Raw genomic sequence first — 19,764 nt, 5'->3', positions numbered from 1 at the left:
TAAATAAGGTTTTTAAAATGTTTAAGAAGCTTAATTTAAAATGTAATTAAATGGCCAGGACCCAGGCAGTGTGAGTGCCACTGAAAATCAGTTTGCATGCCGCCTTCGGCACGCATGCCATAAGTTGCCTACACCTGATCTATAATCTTAACTATTGCAGTAACTGATCTTAAAATATAAACTGATATTTGGAAATGGCAGTGGGATTTTTTTTTTGGTGGTCTGTTATATTAACAGTAAAATGAAACAGATAATGAAACAAAGAAAATTAAAATTTCTCACAATTAGCTAATGCAAAGGGACTTATATAGAGGAAGGTGTCTGTTGCAGCTGCCTCCCTGCTGCATTCCTTTTTGTTTTCCTCTCTGTGTGGCCGCCCCTCCCGGCCATGGGGCTAGCAAGAGTCATAGCCTGGCCCTGCTCAGTGGAATGGTCTTTGCAGACTAACCGGAGCCATTGCTCTGCTCAAACGGGAGTGGGCCCCTGCCTCCTTTGTTCAGACCTGGGCTCGATGTAGGGGGCGCTGCCCAAGAATGCAAGACCTTATATGGCCACATAGCTGAGCATGTAAGTCATACCTGTGACTTAAGACTAGCCTGGACACGTCTGTGCACACCTGAAGACTTTTCCCTGCTTTCTCTCCTCCCCTCTAAGAAGGAGAACCAATCAAAGTTACTGGCGGGAAACTGCCTAAGTCTGCCTATATAAACAGACATTTTCTAAGCAGACCTTGGAGAAGGTCCTTGCTTTGCCACCTGGTCTGATCAGCTAGGGGTCTTTGGGAGGTCCTCTCCCCACTCTCGTTTGTTTTTGAGCGTACCCCCGTTTTTAAACTCCCCTCCCACTAGGGTGACCAGATCACCCAGTTCAAATATCGGGACGCGGGGGGGCGGGGCGGGGGCAGAGGGGGAAAAATGGCGGCAGAGCAAAAAAAAAAAAATCCCCCACCCCCGATTCCTCCTCCCTCCGCAAGCGCTGGAGGGAGGCCCGGGAGACTCAGGGGAGCACGGGGCCGGGGTGAGTGTGAGTCCAGCCTGGCCCCGAGCAGGCAGGACTCAGGCGCGGTATCTGGAGGGAGAGTACGGGGTGGCCTGCGGGGCCAGGCAGCGGCTGTTCTCCCCACCTGGGCAGCAGGACTCGGGAGCAGCCGCTGCTGCAGCTCCCACTGCCGCGGGGGGAGGAAGCGGCCGCTGGCCAAGCTCGGCAGCTGCGGCTCTGGCGCCCACGAACCCCCCGAGCCCGGGCCTGCTGCGGGGACCCAGCGCGCACGCTGCGCATACCCAGCCCCTGGCCACTCGCGTCTGGGCTGGCTGCCCAGCTGGTGCAATCCTGCGGGCGGCCTCGGAGTGGGGGCAGCAGGCCCCAGCCCCCCGCATCCCGCTCGGGTCCTGCAGGGGAACGAACGGGACTGGGCTGCCGATGCCTCCGCCACAGGATTGCACCAGCTGGGCAGCCAGCCCAGACACGACTGGCCAGGGGCTGTGCGCAGCGTGCGCGCTGCCCCGCAGCAGGCCCGGGCTCAGGGGGTTCGGGCCCGGGCACCAAAGCCGCAGCCGCCGAGCGCCACGTGCTTGGCCACTTCCTCCCCCCGCAGCAGTGGAAGCTGCAGCAGCGGCTGCTCCCGAGTCCCCTGCCCAGGTGGGGAGAACAGCCGCCACCTAGCCCCACGGGCCGCCCCCCTACTCTCCCTCCAGGTACCGCGCCCGAGTCCTGCCTGCTCGGGGCCAGGCCAGACTCACACTCACCCCGGCCCCGCACTCCCCTGAGTCTCCTGGGCATGGCATGCTTGGAAAGAGGCGGGGATTTGGGGAGGGAGACAATGGGGCAGTGAGGGGGCGGGGATGGGGGCGAGGATTTGGGGAAGGATCCAATGGGGGAAGGAGGGGGCGGAGTCGGGGCAGGGGAGGGCGCGAGCCCTTCGGGCTCCGGAGCCTTTGCTTGTTTGTCCAGTGTCCCGACCTAACATTGGTCGGGACGCGGGACAAACAAGCAAATATCGGGACAGTCCCGATAAAATCGGGACGTCTGGTCACCCTACCTCCCACGAACAACAAATTTTGCCTGGAGATCTCCTGATTATTGTGAGCGAATTGAGTCCTCTCTGCGTCCTCTGATGCTGCTGCTGTGCCTGCCTCTGCTGTTGTCCTGGGGATTGGTAAGAACTCTCTCTTGCAGACCCTCCCTGTTCTAGCTGCTGGCTTTTCTTTCCCCCAACAGACAGACCCAAGTTAACTCCTTGGTCTGCATCTGTTTCTGGTTCTGCAGCTCCTTTGCTGCTAGAAATAAACCTGTGCCTCCCTGGTTTCTATCCTGGGCAGCTCACTTGCAGTTGCTCCACTGCTGCAGCCACACCCTTGGAGAACCACCCCTAGTATAAGGTGCACTCATTAGGTTAAGTTGGGTTTAGCATTATACTCTGTAAGTTAGGCTTAGAAAATTGTTGCATTGTGTTTTGTTACTTGCTAATTTGTGTAGTCTTGGTTAAGTTAGATCATAGATAAGATTTTGCTGTGTTTTGCATAATTGTGGTTAAGTCTGTCTTTCTACTGCAACCATACCCCCCCCCCAGCTTCTTTGTGTCCCTCTGACTCCTTACAGTCTGTCTGTTCTCTGTGTCTCTCTAAGTTTAAATCTCTCTCTGCTCCACCACGTGCTCCTCTTCCCCCATCCCAATCTAGCATAAAACCCCATTGGTTACATTTTCCTCTCTGATACACCTCACATTCTATATTTACACCACTGTGACACATTCTTACCTAAAATTGTTTGTTATTTAACATATTAGTTGGTTATATGCTGCTGTGACACACCTTTCTACATAGGAATTGTTAGCTACCTGTTACATTTATACCTCAGTGTTAATTGTTTACCAACTGTATTATACCCCACTATTGAAACCCCCTATACTGTTCACCAAAAGAAACCCCTCCCCAATTGTCTACCTTAACAAACCCCATACCCCTCACTATTGAATTTTCCCTGTTTTTGCATTTTCTTAATAAAGTTTATTTTGCACCCCACCCGTGTGGTAATTGCTCCCCAAGATCCCATATACCTGCTGGCAGGGACAGAAGGCAGAAATACCATAGTATGTGTGGTCACTCCTGTGTAGAATGCTGTAAATAAGTGATCTTGTTACTATACTAACATTATCAATAATGAGGAATCTATCTCAACTGCTTCTCTTCTAAACAATAGGTAACATTTTGATTCCCAGCTTTCCTGACACTTCTCATGATCATTTCAACTCAGCAATGATTTCTTCAAAATAATTAAGGCTAGTAGCTTCTTCTATTTCTACAACAGCTCTTGGGTTGTGCTATCTATAACTTAACAACTCATCCCTCACTTTGTTAAATCTCTGCTGTGGACCCAGTTTTGCATTTTATCTGAATCAAGCATAGCAACTAATATAGGTTTGGTCATAGACTCCTTAGTTTTCTGCAATTGTATACTTGTCTTGACAAGAACTTAAGAATGGCCATACTGGGTCCATCTAGCCCAGTAACCTGTATTCCCACAGTGGTGGGTGCCAGATGCTTCAGCAAGAATGAATAGAACAGGGCAATTTATCGACTGATCCATCGTCCTCCAGTCCCAGCTTCTGGCAGTCAGAGGTTTAGGGACACTCAGAGTATGAGGCTGCATCCCTGCCTGTCTTGGCGAGTAACCATTGATGGACCTATCCTCCATGAATTTATCTAATTCTTTCTAGAACCCAGTTATATTTTGGTCTTCACAACATCCCCTGGCAATGAGTTCCACAGGTTAACTGTATGTTGTGTGAAGAAATACTTCCTTATGTTTGTATTAAACTTGCTGATTATTCATTTCATTGGGTGACCTCTGGTTCTTGTTTTATGTGAAGGGGGAACTAACACTTCCTTATTCACTTTCTCCACACCATTCATGATTTTATATACCTTTATCATATCTCCTCTTAGTCATTTCTTTTCTAAACTGAACAGTCAACGTCTTTTTATTCTCTTCCCATATGGAACCTGTTCCATACCCTTAACTGTTTTTTTTGGTTTGGTTTGGTTTTGTCCTTCTCTGTACTTTTTCCAATTCTAATATCTCTTTTTGTTTTTGAGATGGGGCTACCAGAACTGCACACAGTATTCAAGATGTGGGCATATCATGGGTTTATATAGCAGTATTATGATATTTACTTTCTTATTATCTATCCCTTTCCCAGTGGTTCCTAACATTCTGTTTGTTTTTTGACTGCTGCTGCACATTGAGTGGATGTTTTCAGAGAACTATTCACAATGATTCCAAGATCTCTTTCTTGAGTGGTAACAGCTAATTTAGACCCCATCATTTTGTATGTATAGTTGGTTATGTTTTCCAACATGCATTACTTTGCATTTATCAACACTGAATTTCATCTGCCATTTTGTTGCCCAATCACTCAATTTTGTGAGATCCCTTTGTAACTCGTTGCAGTCAGTTTTATAACTTTTGCAGTCAAATATTTTGTATCATCTGCAAACTTTGCCACCTCAATGTTTTGCCCTTTTTTCCAGATCACTTATGAATATGTTGAACAGCACTAGTCCAATACAGATCCCTGGGGAACCCCGCTATTTACCTCTCTCCATTCTGAAAACTGACTATTTATTCCTACCCTTTGTTTCCTGTCTTTTAACCAGTTACTGATCCAGGACAGGACCTTCCCTCTTATCCCATCACTGCTTACTTTGCTTAAGAGCTTTCAGTGAGGGACCTTGTCTAAGGCTTTCTGAAAGTCCTCGTACACTATGGGCACTGGATCACTCTTGTCCACATTTGTTGACCACCTCAAAGAATACTAATACAGTAGATTGGGGAGATGTGATTCTCCTTTACAGAAGCCATATTGACTCTTGCCCAGCATATCACATTCATCTATTAGTCCGATAATTCTGTTCTTTTCTAGTTTCAACCAATTTGCCTGGTACTGGAGTTAGGCTTGCTGCCCTGTAATTGCCAGGATCGCCTCTGGAGCTTTTTAAAAAACTCAGCATTTCATTAGCTGTCCACCAGTCATATGGTACAGAGGCTGATCAAGCAATAGGTTACATACCACAGTTAGTAGTTCTGCAATTTCATATTTGAGTTCCTTAAGAACTCTTGGGTGAATACCATCTGGTCCTGGTAACTTATTATTGTTTAATTTATCTATTTATTCCAAAAACTCCTACACTGGCACCTCAGTGGACAGTTCCTCAAATTTGTCACCTAAAAAGAGTGGCTCAGGTGTGGGAACCTCCCTCACATCCTCTGCAGTGAAGATTGATGCAAATAATTCATTTATCTTCTCCACAAAGGTCTTGTTTTCCTTGAGTGCTCCTTTAGCACTTTGATCGCCCAATGGCCTCATTGATTGTTTGGCAGGCTTCCTGCTTCTGATGTACTCAAACAAAACAGGAAGAGGACCAAAACAGTGGCATCATGACTAAACAGCAGAGGAAACAGATGTGCTTAGAAACAAAAAGACATGTTTTAAAAATTGGAAGTCAAATCCTACTGAGGAAAATAGAACAGAACAAACTCTTGCAAATCAAGTGCAGAAGTATAATTAGGAAGGCCAAAAAAGAGTGTGAACAGCAGCTAGCAAGAGAGACAAAAACTAACAGATTTTTTTTTATTTGAGGTATACACATCTTTTGAGCCTGTCTTAGTGTTTTTTAAGTTTGCATGCAATTTGAAGGCATTTCACTCCTCTGACTGTTCCTTTCAATTTCCATTTAACCTCCTCATTTTTGTTTAGTTCCCATTTTCAAAATGCTGCTGTGGTGGGTATCTTTGATATTTTCCCTCCTACAAGAATGTTAAATTTAATTACAATATTGGTGCTATTGCCAGGCGGTTCAGCTATAGTCACCTCTTGGACCAGATCCTGCGAACCACATAGGACTAATTAAAGACATGCGTCTCCCTTTGTGGGTTCCTGGACTAGCTGCTACAAAAAGAAATCATTAATGATATCTAGAAATTTTATATTTGCATCCCATCCTGAGGTGACACATTCCCAGTCAATATGGGGATAGCTGAAATCCCCCATTATTATTAGGTTTCCTGTTTTTGTAGCTCCACTACCACATCTATTCAGGAGAAAGAAAACAAAATGTTTCTTTATTTTCTGGGCTATTAACAGCTGCTATTAAAAACCAATTGATCTCAGTTTCGTCTTCCATCTGACAAAGTGGGTATTCACCCATGAAAGCTCATGCTCCAATACATCTGTTAGTCTATACGGTGCCACAGGACTCTTTGTTGCTTTTTACAGATCCAGACTAACACGGCTACCCCTCTGATACTTGGTTACTATATTTTCACATTCTTAAGCAATTGTACTCTGCAAATGGGCATTACACAAAATTTGCTCAGGGCTTCACTGTTCCACTCCCTGCAATGGCTAGTCCACGTGGCCCTCGCCCTCCTGCTAGTTCTCCATGTGTGGAGGCACAGTGGCAGGAGGTTTCTGCCTCCTTTGCACAACCCTCAGCTCTGCACAGAACAGCAGAGACCTGCTCATCGTGGTGCCAACAGGCCTGTTACGGCATTAATGCTCCTCTATCCCCTCTTCCAGCAGTGGGCCAGTTGTCCACCAGCCAGTCAAGGTGCCCTCTGAATAAACAAAATATTGATTTGTTCTCCTCTGTAAGAGGAAAATGAACCACTCTCAAATTACTGGTATTTTAAGTGTTTATCTGCTAACTAGCCATAAAGCATATTTTATTTGTCTCATAGCTTGAAAGCACAGCTCAGAGTGTCGCCGTCAAGCAGTGGATGAATGGTACAGTGACTGTGGATAGCACTGTGGGAAATGACACCTTCTTTGTAGTTACATGGGATCGAAGCACATCTCCACCAGACATTTTACTGCGGGACCCCAAAGGAAAAGAATATAGAACGTCAAACTTCACAGTTAGTAATCTAAACCTCCGAACAGCTCGACTGAGTATAGCCGGCACTGCAGAGGTAAAGACTAAACTCTTATTATCCAAACATGTTAACATTTCATAGACTAAAATGCACCATCTCTTTTTAGAAGTTATAAACACATATTCCTAATGAACCAATTTTATCCTTGGTGTAACTCCACTGACTTGCAATGGAAGTTGGGTATCTAACTGTCATTTGTGCTGTTCCTAATTTTTTATTATGCTCTACACACATCCCAAGTATACAGACTTCCAGACAAAACACTGAATTCAGGGGAAGTTAAGGGTGAGAGTACGTATCTATAATATACGGGTTCCAGTCCTTCCAAGAATGTGATAATTCTCAAACATCCACCACTAAAACTGAGTAAATTCAGACATAAGGTTAAATTTAAAAGAAACCAAATATTTGACAGCACGAAGAATCATAAGTAAGGTACCCAAATTACCTTAGCTGTGGTCCTGTAGCAATACCCTAACTGCCCTTTTTGCCTTGGAAAATAAGATAATAATTAACTAAGGGAAATACAAAGCTGCCTTTAGAATAATGAAGTCTTATAATAATAAATAATAATTTATTATTTATTATTATTATAAGTCTTACATTATATTTTTATATTCAATCTATTTGATTTACAGGTGGGAGATTGGTTATATTGGATTCAAAATAAGCACACAGTCTCTCAAGTCATATCAATGATAGTAACATCTCGAGCAGCATCTTTGGCTGTGCCTCCAGTAACTGTGAAAGCCCACATGAATAAGGATACAAACAACTTCCCTAATCCAATGGTGATTTATGCAGAAGTTAGTCAAGGATTTTTGCCTGTTCTGGGTGCAACTGTGATGGCCACTGTTGAACCACAGACTGGATCTGCAGTGGAGCTCAAACTCCTTGATGATGGTTCAGGTAATCTGATTATTACTTTCCTTACATTTTGTCTAGAAATGTATACACTCCCCATTTTGTGGTATGTATTTTAGAATGTCTCTGTATGCTACTTCCAAACTTATCAGTAAGGGTTACACTTACACTGTTGGGTGTGTTAGGAAGGTGGAGAGAGAAAAACTGCGCCCAAGAAGAAGGGAGTGTCGTGGTTGTGCAAAGCCTTCTCCCTCTCCTGTGCTCTTACCTCTGATGCAAATAGCCAGCACAGGGAGAGAAGGGGGTCCATTGCCTTGTGGGTCTGTTTTAGCCACATTCACTGTTTGAACTTGTGTATATTTCACATACTGGTCAGCCCTGCAGAGGGGATGCAGGTGGCAGAACAGGAGAGTGAGAGTCTGTTTCTATAGCTTGTCACATGCCATATAGGCAGTATAGCTATGTTAAAATATCTCCTTCAAAAGTATGAATTACATAGATTATCATTCTCCTTATCAAATCTATTGTGCCTACAGAGGTGATGTGATTCAAATGCACAATTCTGTTGTTCTCCAACTTCTCCATTATCTGAACCATGTCACGCAAACTGTAGACTCTCTCCTCCCCACATTCCAGCATTGCTTCAATCTCAAAGTAGTTTAGTCTGCCGACCACCAAGAAGGGCTCCACAGATCAGACCACTATGGAGAACTACTAAGAAATAGCTGAGAACTACTGGCCTATTGGAAACAACAGTAAATACACAGTAACATGTTTTAATGCTACATTATCTCCAGTTAAATATGTAATGAGCTCATGTCACCACATCCTGTTTTCACCTAAGTACGTATCAAAGCTCTTATTGATTTCAATAGAAATCAATAAGAGCTATGTGTTTACGAACTGAACAGCAAATAATGCCCTTGCTTAACAAAGGTACCTTGTTTTGATGGTTAATTATTACTATTTGTGTGTCTAGGTGCTGATATTACCAAGAATGATGGAATCTATTCAAAGTACTTTACATCTTTCAAGGGAAATGGTAGATACAACTTAAAAGTGCATATCCAAGGGAAAGATAAGACTGTCAGACTTGGTCGCAGGCACAGCCGAGCCTTGTATGTTCCAGGCTACATAGAAAATGGTAAGGAACATTTATGAAGTAGGAAATACACACACACACACACACACACACACACACAGAATAAAAATATGGGTGAATGGGAGATCATTTAGCTTTACAAAAAGCTTTTTAACCTTAACATTTGTTACATGTATCTTTTCCACTATTGTTTATACTTTTAGAAAACAGTAGCTGGAACCACAGTATTTTTGCTATATATGAGCACTGGATATAGTACCACATTTTTATTATATCTATATCTATCTATATATAATTAAGTGCTCTTTGGAACATGTGGGAGTTGCCAAAGATCCTGGAACTGAAAATCATATTAAAAAACAGCTGAAGTTGGAAATTTTAAATTTGTATATTTCACTGAGACTTAAAAATGAGGTTTCAGGGAATCAGTTTCAAAGTTATGAAATTTTAAATGTATCAGTTTAATGCTTCCACATGAGAATTTTTCTGTTCTTCTGTTGGGTTTTCTCGACACATTGTTCAGGACTCTTTCCATTAGGCATGTGTGAGTTAAAGATTCTCAGTTCCAGAAACCACAGGGATGGATACTGCTATTAAGATCTTACTGCTTAAGCCTTCTCAATCAATGGAGCTTCAGTTAATGATACTTTTACAGTGAGTCTTTATGAGTGTGTTGTGATTTAGTATATTTTTTCATCTTTCCATTATTTTTGCATTTCTCTTTTGATCTAAAGACCCCAGAGAAATCAAGTGCAAAGAAAACAGTTAATTCATTATTAAAATATAGTTTTATTCTGAAAAGTGACTTTATAAAAATAGTATTGTCAAATTCTACACTTGTTTTCTCAATCACTCCAGAAGAAATTTACAAGTTAACAGCACAGCTGTTCTAACTCCCAGCCCTGAAGACTCAGCTTAGGATCTGAAAATCAAGTTGTGTTCTTTCTGGCTTGTGCATTGTCACCAGGGTCTGCAGGCCTAATGCCATGCTCAGTATATCTATGCAACCCTCTGGCCTTCAGTGGGATTTCACAAGTGTAACTGGGGGCATAATTTGAAGGCACTAGTTACCGAGTTTGCTCTGCAAATGGAACTTGGTTAACAATGGTTTGTTTGGGGGGAAAAATAGTAACTTACTTTTTGCCATTTAAGCCAGCAGATCTGACTCTAGGTAGACAGAGTGGCAGCTCTACTGAGTAAGAACCATAGTCTAAGCTTGAAATATTAGGCACCAAAAACCTCAGGAACTTCCAACAGTTAAGATTTGTACCTCAGTGTTCACTTGGCTACATCACACAATGTAGTATTTTCTATTCCTGTTCTCCTTGTTCAATATATACCTTCACATTATTTTACCAATATTCCCCCCCGCAAAGAAACCACCCCAACAAATTGTGCAATATGATGGTATATGTATATATTATTATTATTATTATTATTTATTATTACTGCTGGGGGAATTCTGTGTCAAAAAAATAAAAGTTTTGCAACTTTTAAAATACTAAAATTTCTGCACACATTTTAAAATTCTGCATATTTTATGTCAAAATAACACAATATAATCACACCAGTTTCAATTATTTTTAGTCATTTATTTCAAAATACCTGTCAGCAAATATGTCTGTAACAATACAGACAACAAAAAAGATCCAGGAAATGTTTTTGGACAAGTAGATTCCTTATTAGGCATATTAATACAAAACGCTAGTAATAATTCATTTAAACTACAATACAGAACCATATTTCCTGCACCCCTTGAAAGCAGTGCAAAGGGGTACAGGGCCGGCTCCAGACCCCAGCGCGCCAAGCGCGCGCTTGGGGCGGCGTGCCGGCGGGAGGGCGGCAGGCGGCTCCGGTGGACCTCCCGCAGGCATGCCTGTGGAAGGTCCGCTGGTCCCGCGGCTTTGGTGGAGCATCCGCAGGCATGCCTGCGGGAGGTCCACTGGAGCCGCAGGACCAGCGGACCCTCCGCAGGCACGTCTGCAGGAGGTCCACCGGAGCCGCAGGGCCGGCAACCGCCAGAGTGCCCCCCCCCCCATGGCGTGCCGCCCTCCTTGGGGCGGCGCAAATCCTAGAGCCGCCCCTGCAGGGGTAATGGAGGAGCTGAGAGACAGGGAAACAAATTGCTAGGAAGGAGCCTGGGTGTGACCTTAGAGGGTTGTTGGGTATGGGTGGGAAAAGTATGGAACAAGGGTTGGGCGGGGGAGAGCGGGGAGAGATTGTTTAGGGAGCTTCCCCCATGCAGACCCTGACTGACCCCTACCCTCTCCCATGCAGTCAGGCACATATGCCCCTATTCCCACGTGTTCCTGCACCCCCATGTGTCCTTGCACCACCTGTCCACGTGTCCCTCCACCCCCAATCAGACACCCACTCCCCTTATTTCCCATGTGGTCCTACACCCCCTCCCCCATCCCCATGTGGCCCTGCACCCCCTCCACCTGTCTCTATGTGCTCTATACCCCCGCCCCGTCCAATGTGTCTCTGTGTCCCTACCCAGCCACTCCCCTGTCCATGTCCTTGTACCCCTCCCCCTGTTCCCAGGTGTCTTTGTATCCCCACCCAGCCACCCCCATCCCTATGTAGCTCTGCACCCCTCCCCCATCACCCTGTGGCCCTGCCCCTCCTTCCCGCCCCCCACCTCCCGTGGCCCTGTGCATCTATTCCCATTCAGGCCCTGCCCCAATCTGTCCTCCCACACTAGCCCTTATAAGTCCCTGTCTGATCCCCCCCACACAACATCCCAGGGCCACATGGGGATGGGCGAGTGGGTGTCTGATTGGGAGTGGAGGGACACGTGGTACAAGGACACATGGGGGTGCAGGAACACATGGAGACAGGGGCAGATGTGCCTGACTGCATGGGAGAGGGTAGGGGTCAGTCAGGGTCTGCATGGGGGAAGCTCCCTAACAATCCTTCCCTGCTCCCCCCTTGTCTCCCCATAGCCCCCATCTCCTGACCTGGCTTGACAGGCGATGTGAAGAAGGCAGGCTCTCTCTTCTGTAGCTGGCTGTGAGCGGCTGCTTTGCTCTGTCGCCACAGCGCCCTCTGGGGGGCAAAAGGAAGAACTGCAGCAACATTTCAGCAGAAGCTTTTTCTGCATTAAAAAATAAAAATCTGCGGGGCTCATTAATTATGCATGCAGTCATGCAGAACTCCCGCAGGAGTAAAGATTTATATATAATATGGTAATAGAAAACTTAGCTTTTTTAATTTCTTGACTTTTGAGTGCCTGATTTCTCAACCTTAATTGTGATTGTTAGCATTTGCATTTCATATCCTCCTTCTTGCACGTGCACACACACACAAAAACAATTTTCTGTATTCCTAGACAATTAGAATATACTGAATTAAAGAAGTCTACATAAAAATGTCTCCAATTTAAACCAAAAAAGTAAGGAAATTCCTACAAGGTTGTAATTCTTATGCTGCCTGCAATAGCTAGGAAGAGATGGGTGGAAGCTACCTTATCACAACCACGTCCCACTGACACCTGCTCAATACCTTCATAACCCTACCTGATGATAGGCACTGTTGCTACTTTCAACTGCACTTGAAATCTGGTTTGCTTTTGAGGTCTGCCTTAGTTTTGTGCAAGGATGCAGGATCCTGAAGTTCCCTTTGGTTTTTAGCCTTGCTAATTTTTGCACTAAACTTGAATAAGGCTGAGAAAAAAAGTAGATTAAAGAGAGAGGGAATGCTAGATAAAAAGAAGGTGTGTTATGATTTGGAGTTTTGTAATATTCAAAAAATACCATGAGCAATTGTTTTTTCTTTTTTGGGGCAGGTGAAATCAAAATGAATGCACCGAGACCTGAAGTTAGTGATGAGGAAATTCAAGCAAAGCTGGGAAGTTTCAACAGAGTTGCATCAGGAGGTTCTTTTGTAGTGGAGAATGTTCCGTCAGGAGGAACTACTGATGTGTTCCCACCCTGTAAAATTACTGACCTTGAGGCTCAGTTTGAAGAAGATAAAATTCATTTGTCTTGGACAGCTCCCGGGAATGACTTGGATGTGGGACAAGGTACGGTGAAGTTTTGTTTTAGTCAGCTGGAAGTGATGCGTTATTGTCAGTTATCTGAAATTACACATGATGAGCTAGCCAAGGAGAGGTGAGGAAAAAAGCTCTGTCTGTCCCATCTGCAAAAAATATGACCATCACTATGGCTTGACTTACTCTAGATTTTCTCTATAAAATTTCCTAGTGTAGATCAGGACTCAGTGTAACCAATAAATTCCCTGTTCAATAGGATCTTTACATTAGTCCCACTTAATGCTTAAAAAATGTTTAAAGAAACATGGAACACTCCCAAACATAGGCACCAACTCCCTGGGTGCTCCAAGACTCAAGCACCCTTGGAAAAAAATAGGGGGTGCTCAGCACCCACTAGTTACAGTGGGTCGGTGGGTCCCAGGGTTGGCTGCAGATCAGCTGTTCGGCAGGGCCCCAAGGCTAGCCACCAATCAGCTGTTTGGCGGCCTGAGGAAGGGGGTAGAGAGAAGAGAAGGGGATGGGGCAGGGAACAGTGCGAATAGGAAGGGGAAGAGAGTGGGAAGAAGTGGGGACTCTGGGGAAGGGGAAGAATGGGGGTGGCAAGAGATGGGACAAGGGTGGGGCCTCAGGAGAAGAGGCGGATTGAGGGTGGGGCCTCGGGATGGAGCGGCAGTCTATTTGACATTGGTGAGGCCTCATCTGGAGTAATGTGTCCAGTTTTGGGCCCCACAATACAAGGATATGGAAAAATTGGAAAGAGTCCAGCAGAGGGCAACAAAAATGATTAGGGGGCTGGAGCACATGACTTATGAGGAGAGACTGAGGGAACTGGGATTGTTTAGTCTGCAGAAGAGAAGAATGAGGGGGGATTTGATAGCTGCTTTCAACTACCTGAAAGGGGGTTCCGAAGAGGATGGATCTAGACTGTTCTCAGTGGTACCTGATGACAGAACAAGGAGTAATGGTCTCAAGTTGCAGTGGGGGAGGTTTAGGTTGGATATTAGGAAAAACTTTTTCACTAGGAGAGTGGTGAAGCACTGGAATGGGTTACCTAGGTAGGTAACCCTAAGGTAACCCTTCCTTAGAGGTTTTTAAGGTCAGGCTTGACAAAGCCCTGGCTGGGATGATTTAGTTAGGAATTGGTCCTGCTTTGAGCAGGGGGTTGGACTAGAGGACCTCCTGAGGTCCCTTCCTCCCCTGATATTCTATGGAGCATCCCCTGGGAAAACAAAAGTCAGTGCCTGTTCTCCCAAACCTGGTACAACAGAATATGCAAAACTTGTATACCAACCAGCCTTATGCTAGTTTACAAAGGCAAACAAATTAAATAAAAAACACATGAACCAGTGACTCTTCCAAGGCTTAGCCTCCTTTTTCACTGCAACTGTAAATAAGTCAGGAGACCCAGTTACAACGTGGACAATCCAAGGCTTTAGTCCATTTATGGGGACACAACAAGGTCTCATTTATAATATATATTTTAAGTATGTTTTATCCAGGTTATGTTACAGTGCGCACATCAGCACGAGCCAGAGAGGTTAAGAGAGACAGTCTGCAGTCACACAGAGAGCAGCTTCAGATTAAAATCTTTACATACACCTACAGCTCTTGCCAACTAGCTCACCAGGGAACAAACCAACAACTGCATTAAATCCCCAAAACACTGGCCTAGGTTCTTCTGTGTGGCTACTTAAAAAACAGCCTCACAGCTAGAGGCCAGCAATGGAAGAATAACCTCAGTTAGGAGCATCCTCTGATGGTGTAAAGTTGGAATAGCACTCTTATGCTACCCCTTGCCCCATTTCTGAAGGGGTAGAAAAGAAGATGAGGAGCAGTGAAATAGAACTCAAATCAAGCAAAGAACTAGAAAACCCATGAGCAGAACAGAACCATACAGCCTTGAAATGATAACTGTGGACAGTGGGAAGCCAGGCACATTTGCAGCAAGATGCCTGACACACTAACTATGCTGGCAAATGGAGCAGGCATTTTGCTGCCTCTCGGTCTATGCTTTAGAACCTGCTCACATTAAGAGAGGGGATGCTGACCAGGATGCAGGGATCTCTCCCTGCACTGTTTGATCTTATACTTGACCTGGATTCTCACCAGAGACAAATGAAAGAAATCCTATTTTCATTTCTCATCCAAAAGTTATGTTTCTATTTTAGTACTATAGAGACTTGTGTGAAGTGTGGGGGAGGGAGGCATAGAGGGGGGCAGTTTAATGGCAGTTATCTGCACTGCCATGTGGAAGACTCATCTGCCCAGCAGGAGCTAAGAGTGCTGGTAATATAATGTGGTTAGTGCTCATGAAGGGAGGGAATGCCCCACATCAGTTAACAGTAGACTATTGACCCAAATAATGTAGAACTGATAAGTTCTAACAGGAATCCTGTCCAGAGCTCTTCAGAGAACAGATGTTAGTCAATTAAGCAGGCCCATCAATAATGAGGGTGGGTAAAATGGTAGGGATGGTAATGGAGTATCATTGGAGTTCTTAAGAACATAAGAACGGCCGTACCGGGTCAGACCAAAGGTCCATCTAGCCCAGTATCTATCTACCGACAGTGGCCAATGCCAGGTGCCCCAGAGGGAGTGAACCTAACAGGCAATGATCAAGTGATCTCTCTCCTGCCATCCATCTCCATCCTCTGACAAACAGAGGCTAGGGACACCATTCCTTACCATCCTGGCTAATAGCCATTTATGGACTTAACCACCATGAATTTATACAGTTCTCTTTTAAATGCTGTTATAGTCCTAGCCTTCACAACCTCCTTAGGTAAGGAGTTCCACAAGTTGACTGATTTGTTTTAAAACCCATTAATTTAATTTGGTGACCCCTAGTTCTTGTATTATGGGAATAAATAAAAAACTTGTCCTTATCCACTTTCTCCACATCACTCATGATTTTATATACCTCTATCATATCCCCCTTAGTCTCCTCTTTTCCAAGCTGAAGAGTCCTAGCCTCTTTAATCTTTCCTCATATGGGACCCCCTCCAAACCCCTAATCATTTTAATTGCCCTTTTCTGAACCTTTTCTAGTGCCAGTATATCTTTTTTTGAGATGAGGAGACCACATCTGTACACAGTATTCAAGATGTGGGCGTACCATGGATTTATATAAGGGCAATAAGATATTCTCTGTCTTATTCTCTATCTCCTTTTTAATGATTCCTAACATCCTGTTTGCTTTTTTGACCGCCTCTGCACACTGCGTGGACATCTTCAGAGAAATATCCACGATGACTCCAAGATCTCTTTCCTGATAAGTTGTAGCTAAATTAGCCCCCATCATATTGTATGTATAGTTGAGGTTATTTTTTCCAATGTGCATTACTTTACATTTATCCACATTAAATTTCATTTGCCATTTTGTTGCCTTAGTTTTGTGAGATCTTTTTGAAGTTATTCACAGTCTGCTTTGGTCTTAACTATCTTGAGCAGTTTAGTATCATCTGCAAACTTTGCCACCTCACTGTTTACCCCTTTCTCCAGATCATTTATGAATAAAGTGGTGTTCCCCAAGGTTGGGGAACACCACTTGTTACCCCTCTCCATTCTGAGAATTTACCATTAATTCCTACCCTTTGTTCCCTGTCCTTTAACCAGTTCTCAACCCATGAAAGGACCTTCCCTTTGATCCCATGCCAGCTTAATTTACGTAAGAGCTTTTGGTGAGGGACCTTGTCAAAGGCTTTCTAGAAATCTAAGTACACTATGTCCACCGGATCCCCCTTGTCCACATGTTTGTTGACCCCTTCAAAGAACTCTAATAGATAAGTAAAACATGATTTCCCTTTACAGAAACCATGTTGACTATTGCTCAACAGTTTGTTTTTCTATGTGTCTGATAATTTTATTCTTAACTATTGTTTCGACTAATTTGCCCAGTACCGACGTTAGACTTACCGGTCTGTAATTGCCAGGATCACCTCTAGAGCCCTTTTTAAATATTAGTGTTACATTAGCTAACTTCCAGTCATTGGGTACAGAAGCAGATTTAAAGGACAGGTTACAAACCTTAGTTAATAGTTCCGCAACTTCACATTTGAGACTTGTTAATGTTGAGTTTATCAATTAATTCCAAAACCTCCTCTAGTGACACTTCAATCTGTGACAGTTCCTCAGATTTGTCACCTACAAAAGCCAGCTCAGGTTTGGGAATCTCCCTAACATCCTCAGCTGTGAAGACTGAAGCAAAGAATCCATTTAGTTTCTCCGCAATGACTTTATCGTCTTTAAGCGCTCCTTTTGTATCTTGATCATCAAGTGGCCCCACTGGTTGTTTAGCAGGCTTCCTGCTTCTGATGTACTTAAAAAACATTTTGTTATTACCTTTTGAGTTTTTGGCTAGCCGTTCTTCAAACTCCTCTTTGGCTTTTCTTATTACACTCTTGCACTTAATTTGGCAGTGTTTATACTCCTTTCTATTTGCCTCACTAGGATTTGACTTCCACTTTTTAAAGGAAGTCTTTTTATCTCTCACTGCTTCTTTTAGATGGTTGTTAAGCCACAATGGCTCTTTTTTAGTTCTTTTACTGTGTTTCTTAATTTGGGGTGTACATTGAAGTTGGGCCTCTATTATGGTGTCTTTAAAAAGCACCCATGCAGCTTGCAGGGATTTCACCTGAGGGCTTGGCTACACTGGAGAGTTGCAGCGCTGGTGGTGGGTTTACAGTGCTGCAACTTAGTAACTGTCCACACCTGCAAAGCACATCCAGCGCTGCATCTCCCTGGCTGCAGCGCTGGCCGTACACCTGATCTGCCTCAGGTATAACGAGTGCAGCGCTGGTGATGCAGCACTGGGGAGCAAGTGTAAACAGTGATTAATCTTACTATGCTGTAACTGACCTCCGGAACCTTCCCAAAATGCTTTAAGTACCAGATAACATTCTTTGTTTTGTTGTGATGCCTCTCTTTGTTTTGTTGTGAACTCCGGGCTCCCGGAGCTGCTTATCTAAAAAACAAACACAGCTCCTGTTTGCTGGAGCAGAGGCAGGCAGGGGAATTCCTTTGGAATGTGCACAGCTAGTGTTTGCTAGTGTTTGCTTGAGGAGAGAGATAATTTGCTTGAAGAGAGAAGCAGGGGGAGAGGGGGTTCATTTTGAAACAGCTGCTTATGTGGTCTGAAGGCTATTTGCATTTAGTGAATAAGAGAGGGGTGGGGGAAGGGGTCGAAAGCTTTAAAATGATTGAAGGTTGGTGCTGTGTATCTTCCAGTCCTTAGAACTTGCAAGGCAGGGAGCTCACAAAAATCGGCTCCAAAAATCCACTCTCTCTGTCTCCCCCACGCTCCCTGTCACACTCCACCCCACCCCCGTCTTTTGAAAAGCACGTTGCAGATACTTGAACGCTGGGATAGCTGCCCATAATGCACCACTCCCAGCAGCGCTGCAAATGCTGCAAATGTGGCCACGCTGCAGCGCTGGTAGCTGTCAGTGTGGCCACACTGCAGCGCTTTCCCTACACAGCTGTACGAAGACAGCTGTAACTCCCAGCACTGTACAGCTGCAAGTGTAGCCATGGCCTTACACTGTACCTTTTAACTTCTATTTAACTAACCCCCTCATTTTTGCATAGTTCCCCCTTTTGAAATTAAATGCCACAGTGTTAGGCTGTTGAGATGTTATTCCCACCACAGGGATGTTCTTATAAAGATACAAAACTGTTCTACAAATCCTGTGCTATCCTGGCATTTACAGATAGTATAATAGGCATACTAACACACTTTTACTTGTATTCCACTCTTTTTCCAGCTGACAGATACATAATAAAAATGAGTGAAAGTTTTCTGGACCTAAGAAACACCTTTGAGAATGCTACTTCAGTGAATACCTCCAGTCTGGTACCTAAACCTGCCGGCACCAAAGAAACATTTCAGTTTAAACCAGAAAATGTCACAATAGAAAATGGCACCATAATCTACTTTGCAATACGTGCCGTTGATAATGCCTCCCTGTCCTCAGAGGTGTCTAATGTAGTACAGGCAGCTCTGTTTGTTCCTCCAAAGGAATCCTTGCCTGATACGCTTCCTACTGAAGTTATCACTAACAGTGTTCCTACACAGGGATCCTTGCCTGTTACACTTCCTACTGATGTTATCAATGATGGTGTCAATGTTTCAATAATAGTATTAATAGTTACTGGGTCTGTAATAGCTGTATTAATAGCTGTAAGTATAACTGTCTGTATTTTACATAAGAAAAATAGAAAGGGAGGCCCTGGGCTCAGAATGTAATAAAACTAATTGTAAGATGAAAGCTCAGTACGTATTTATCCTAATTTGTTCTATTTGTGATTTTCAAAATACATAAGGAAAGACAAATTTGTAATAGATTTGAAAATTAAGTGCATTGACTTTAAAACAGAGGTGGATTTATATGTATTTTGATCTGCTTTCAATGAGTGTATAGTATGTCATAGTACATGTATGTAGACTGAACAGTGAATTTAAAAGTATGTACTGAGTAAACTAAGACACATCAGTATAATGTGTAGCATATAAATGACAATCTAGATGTATACTTTCATTCTAATCTTGCAAGAGTTCTGCAACATTAGGTATTCTGTGCTTTATTTTTTTAAAAATATGAAAAAAATCTTTCTAATTTTCTTTTGCAGTTGCTTAGCAGTCAAGGAGGGGAGATTTAAGAAGAAATTAGATCTGTAATCTTTGGTTTTCATACATTCCTTTCAGTTATATTAAATGAGTAGGAAACATAAATGTATACATCTGTTGGTCCTGAGCCTGCAACTGCTTAGGTACATGCATAACTCAACTCTCAGCCTATGACTAATGCAGGATATTCACAGGATCAGGGCCATATGTTATCCACAAATGAGTAATCGGTTGTGAGATTGTTCC

The 19,764-nt window shown here is 43.8% G+C and overlaps 1 protein-coding gene across 1 annotated transcript in view; it reads left to right on the top strand.

Moving 5' to 3' along the window:
* LOC120371018 (calcium-activated chloride channel regulator 1-like) overlaps window positions 1-19,137 on the top strand; it is a 35,906-nt gene extending 16,769 nt beyond the window's left edge. The window contains exons 10-14 of the mRNA XM_039486460.1: window positions 6,739-6,969; window positions 7,572-7,842; window positions 8,777-8,941; window positions 12,687-12,923; window positions 18,656-19,137. Coding sequence (XP_039342394.1) covers window positions 6,739-6,969; window positions 7,572-7,842; window positions 8,777-8,941; window positions 12,687-12,923; window positions 18,656-19,137 — 1,386 coding nt within the window. The remainder of the gene's footprint in view (window positions 1-6,738; window positions 6,970-7,571; window positions 7,843-8,776; window positions 8,942-12,686; window positions 12,924-18,655) is intronic.
* The last annotated feature ends 627 nt before the right edge of the window (window positions 19,138-19,764 follow it).

Source organism: Mauremys reevesii, linkage group 8 (assembly GCF_016161935.1).
Source record: "Mauremys reevesii isolate NIE-2019 linkage group 8, ASM1616193v1, whole genome shotgun sequence".
NCBI lineage: Eukaryota > Metazoa > Chordata > Testudines > Geoemydidae > Mauremys > Mauremys reevesii.
This window is presented reverse-complemented; position numbering and strand designations above follow the sequence as displayed.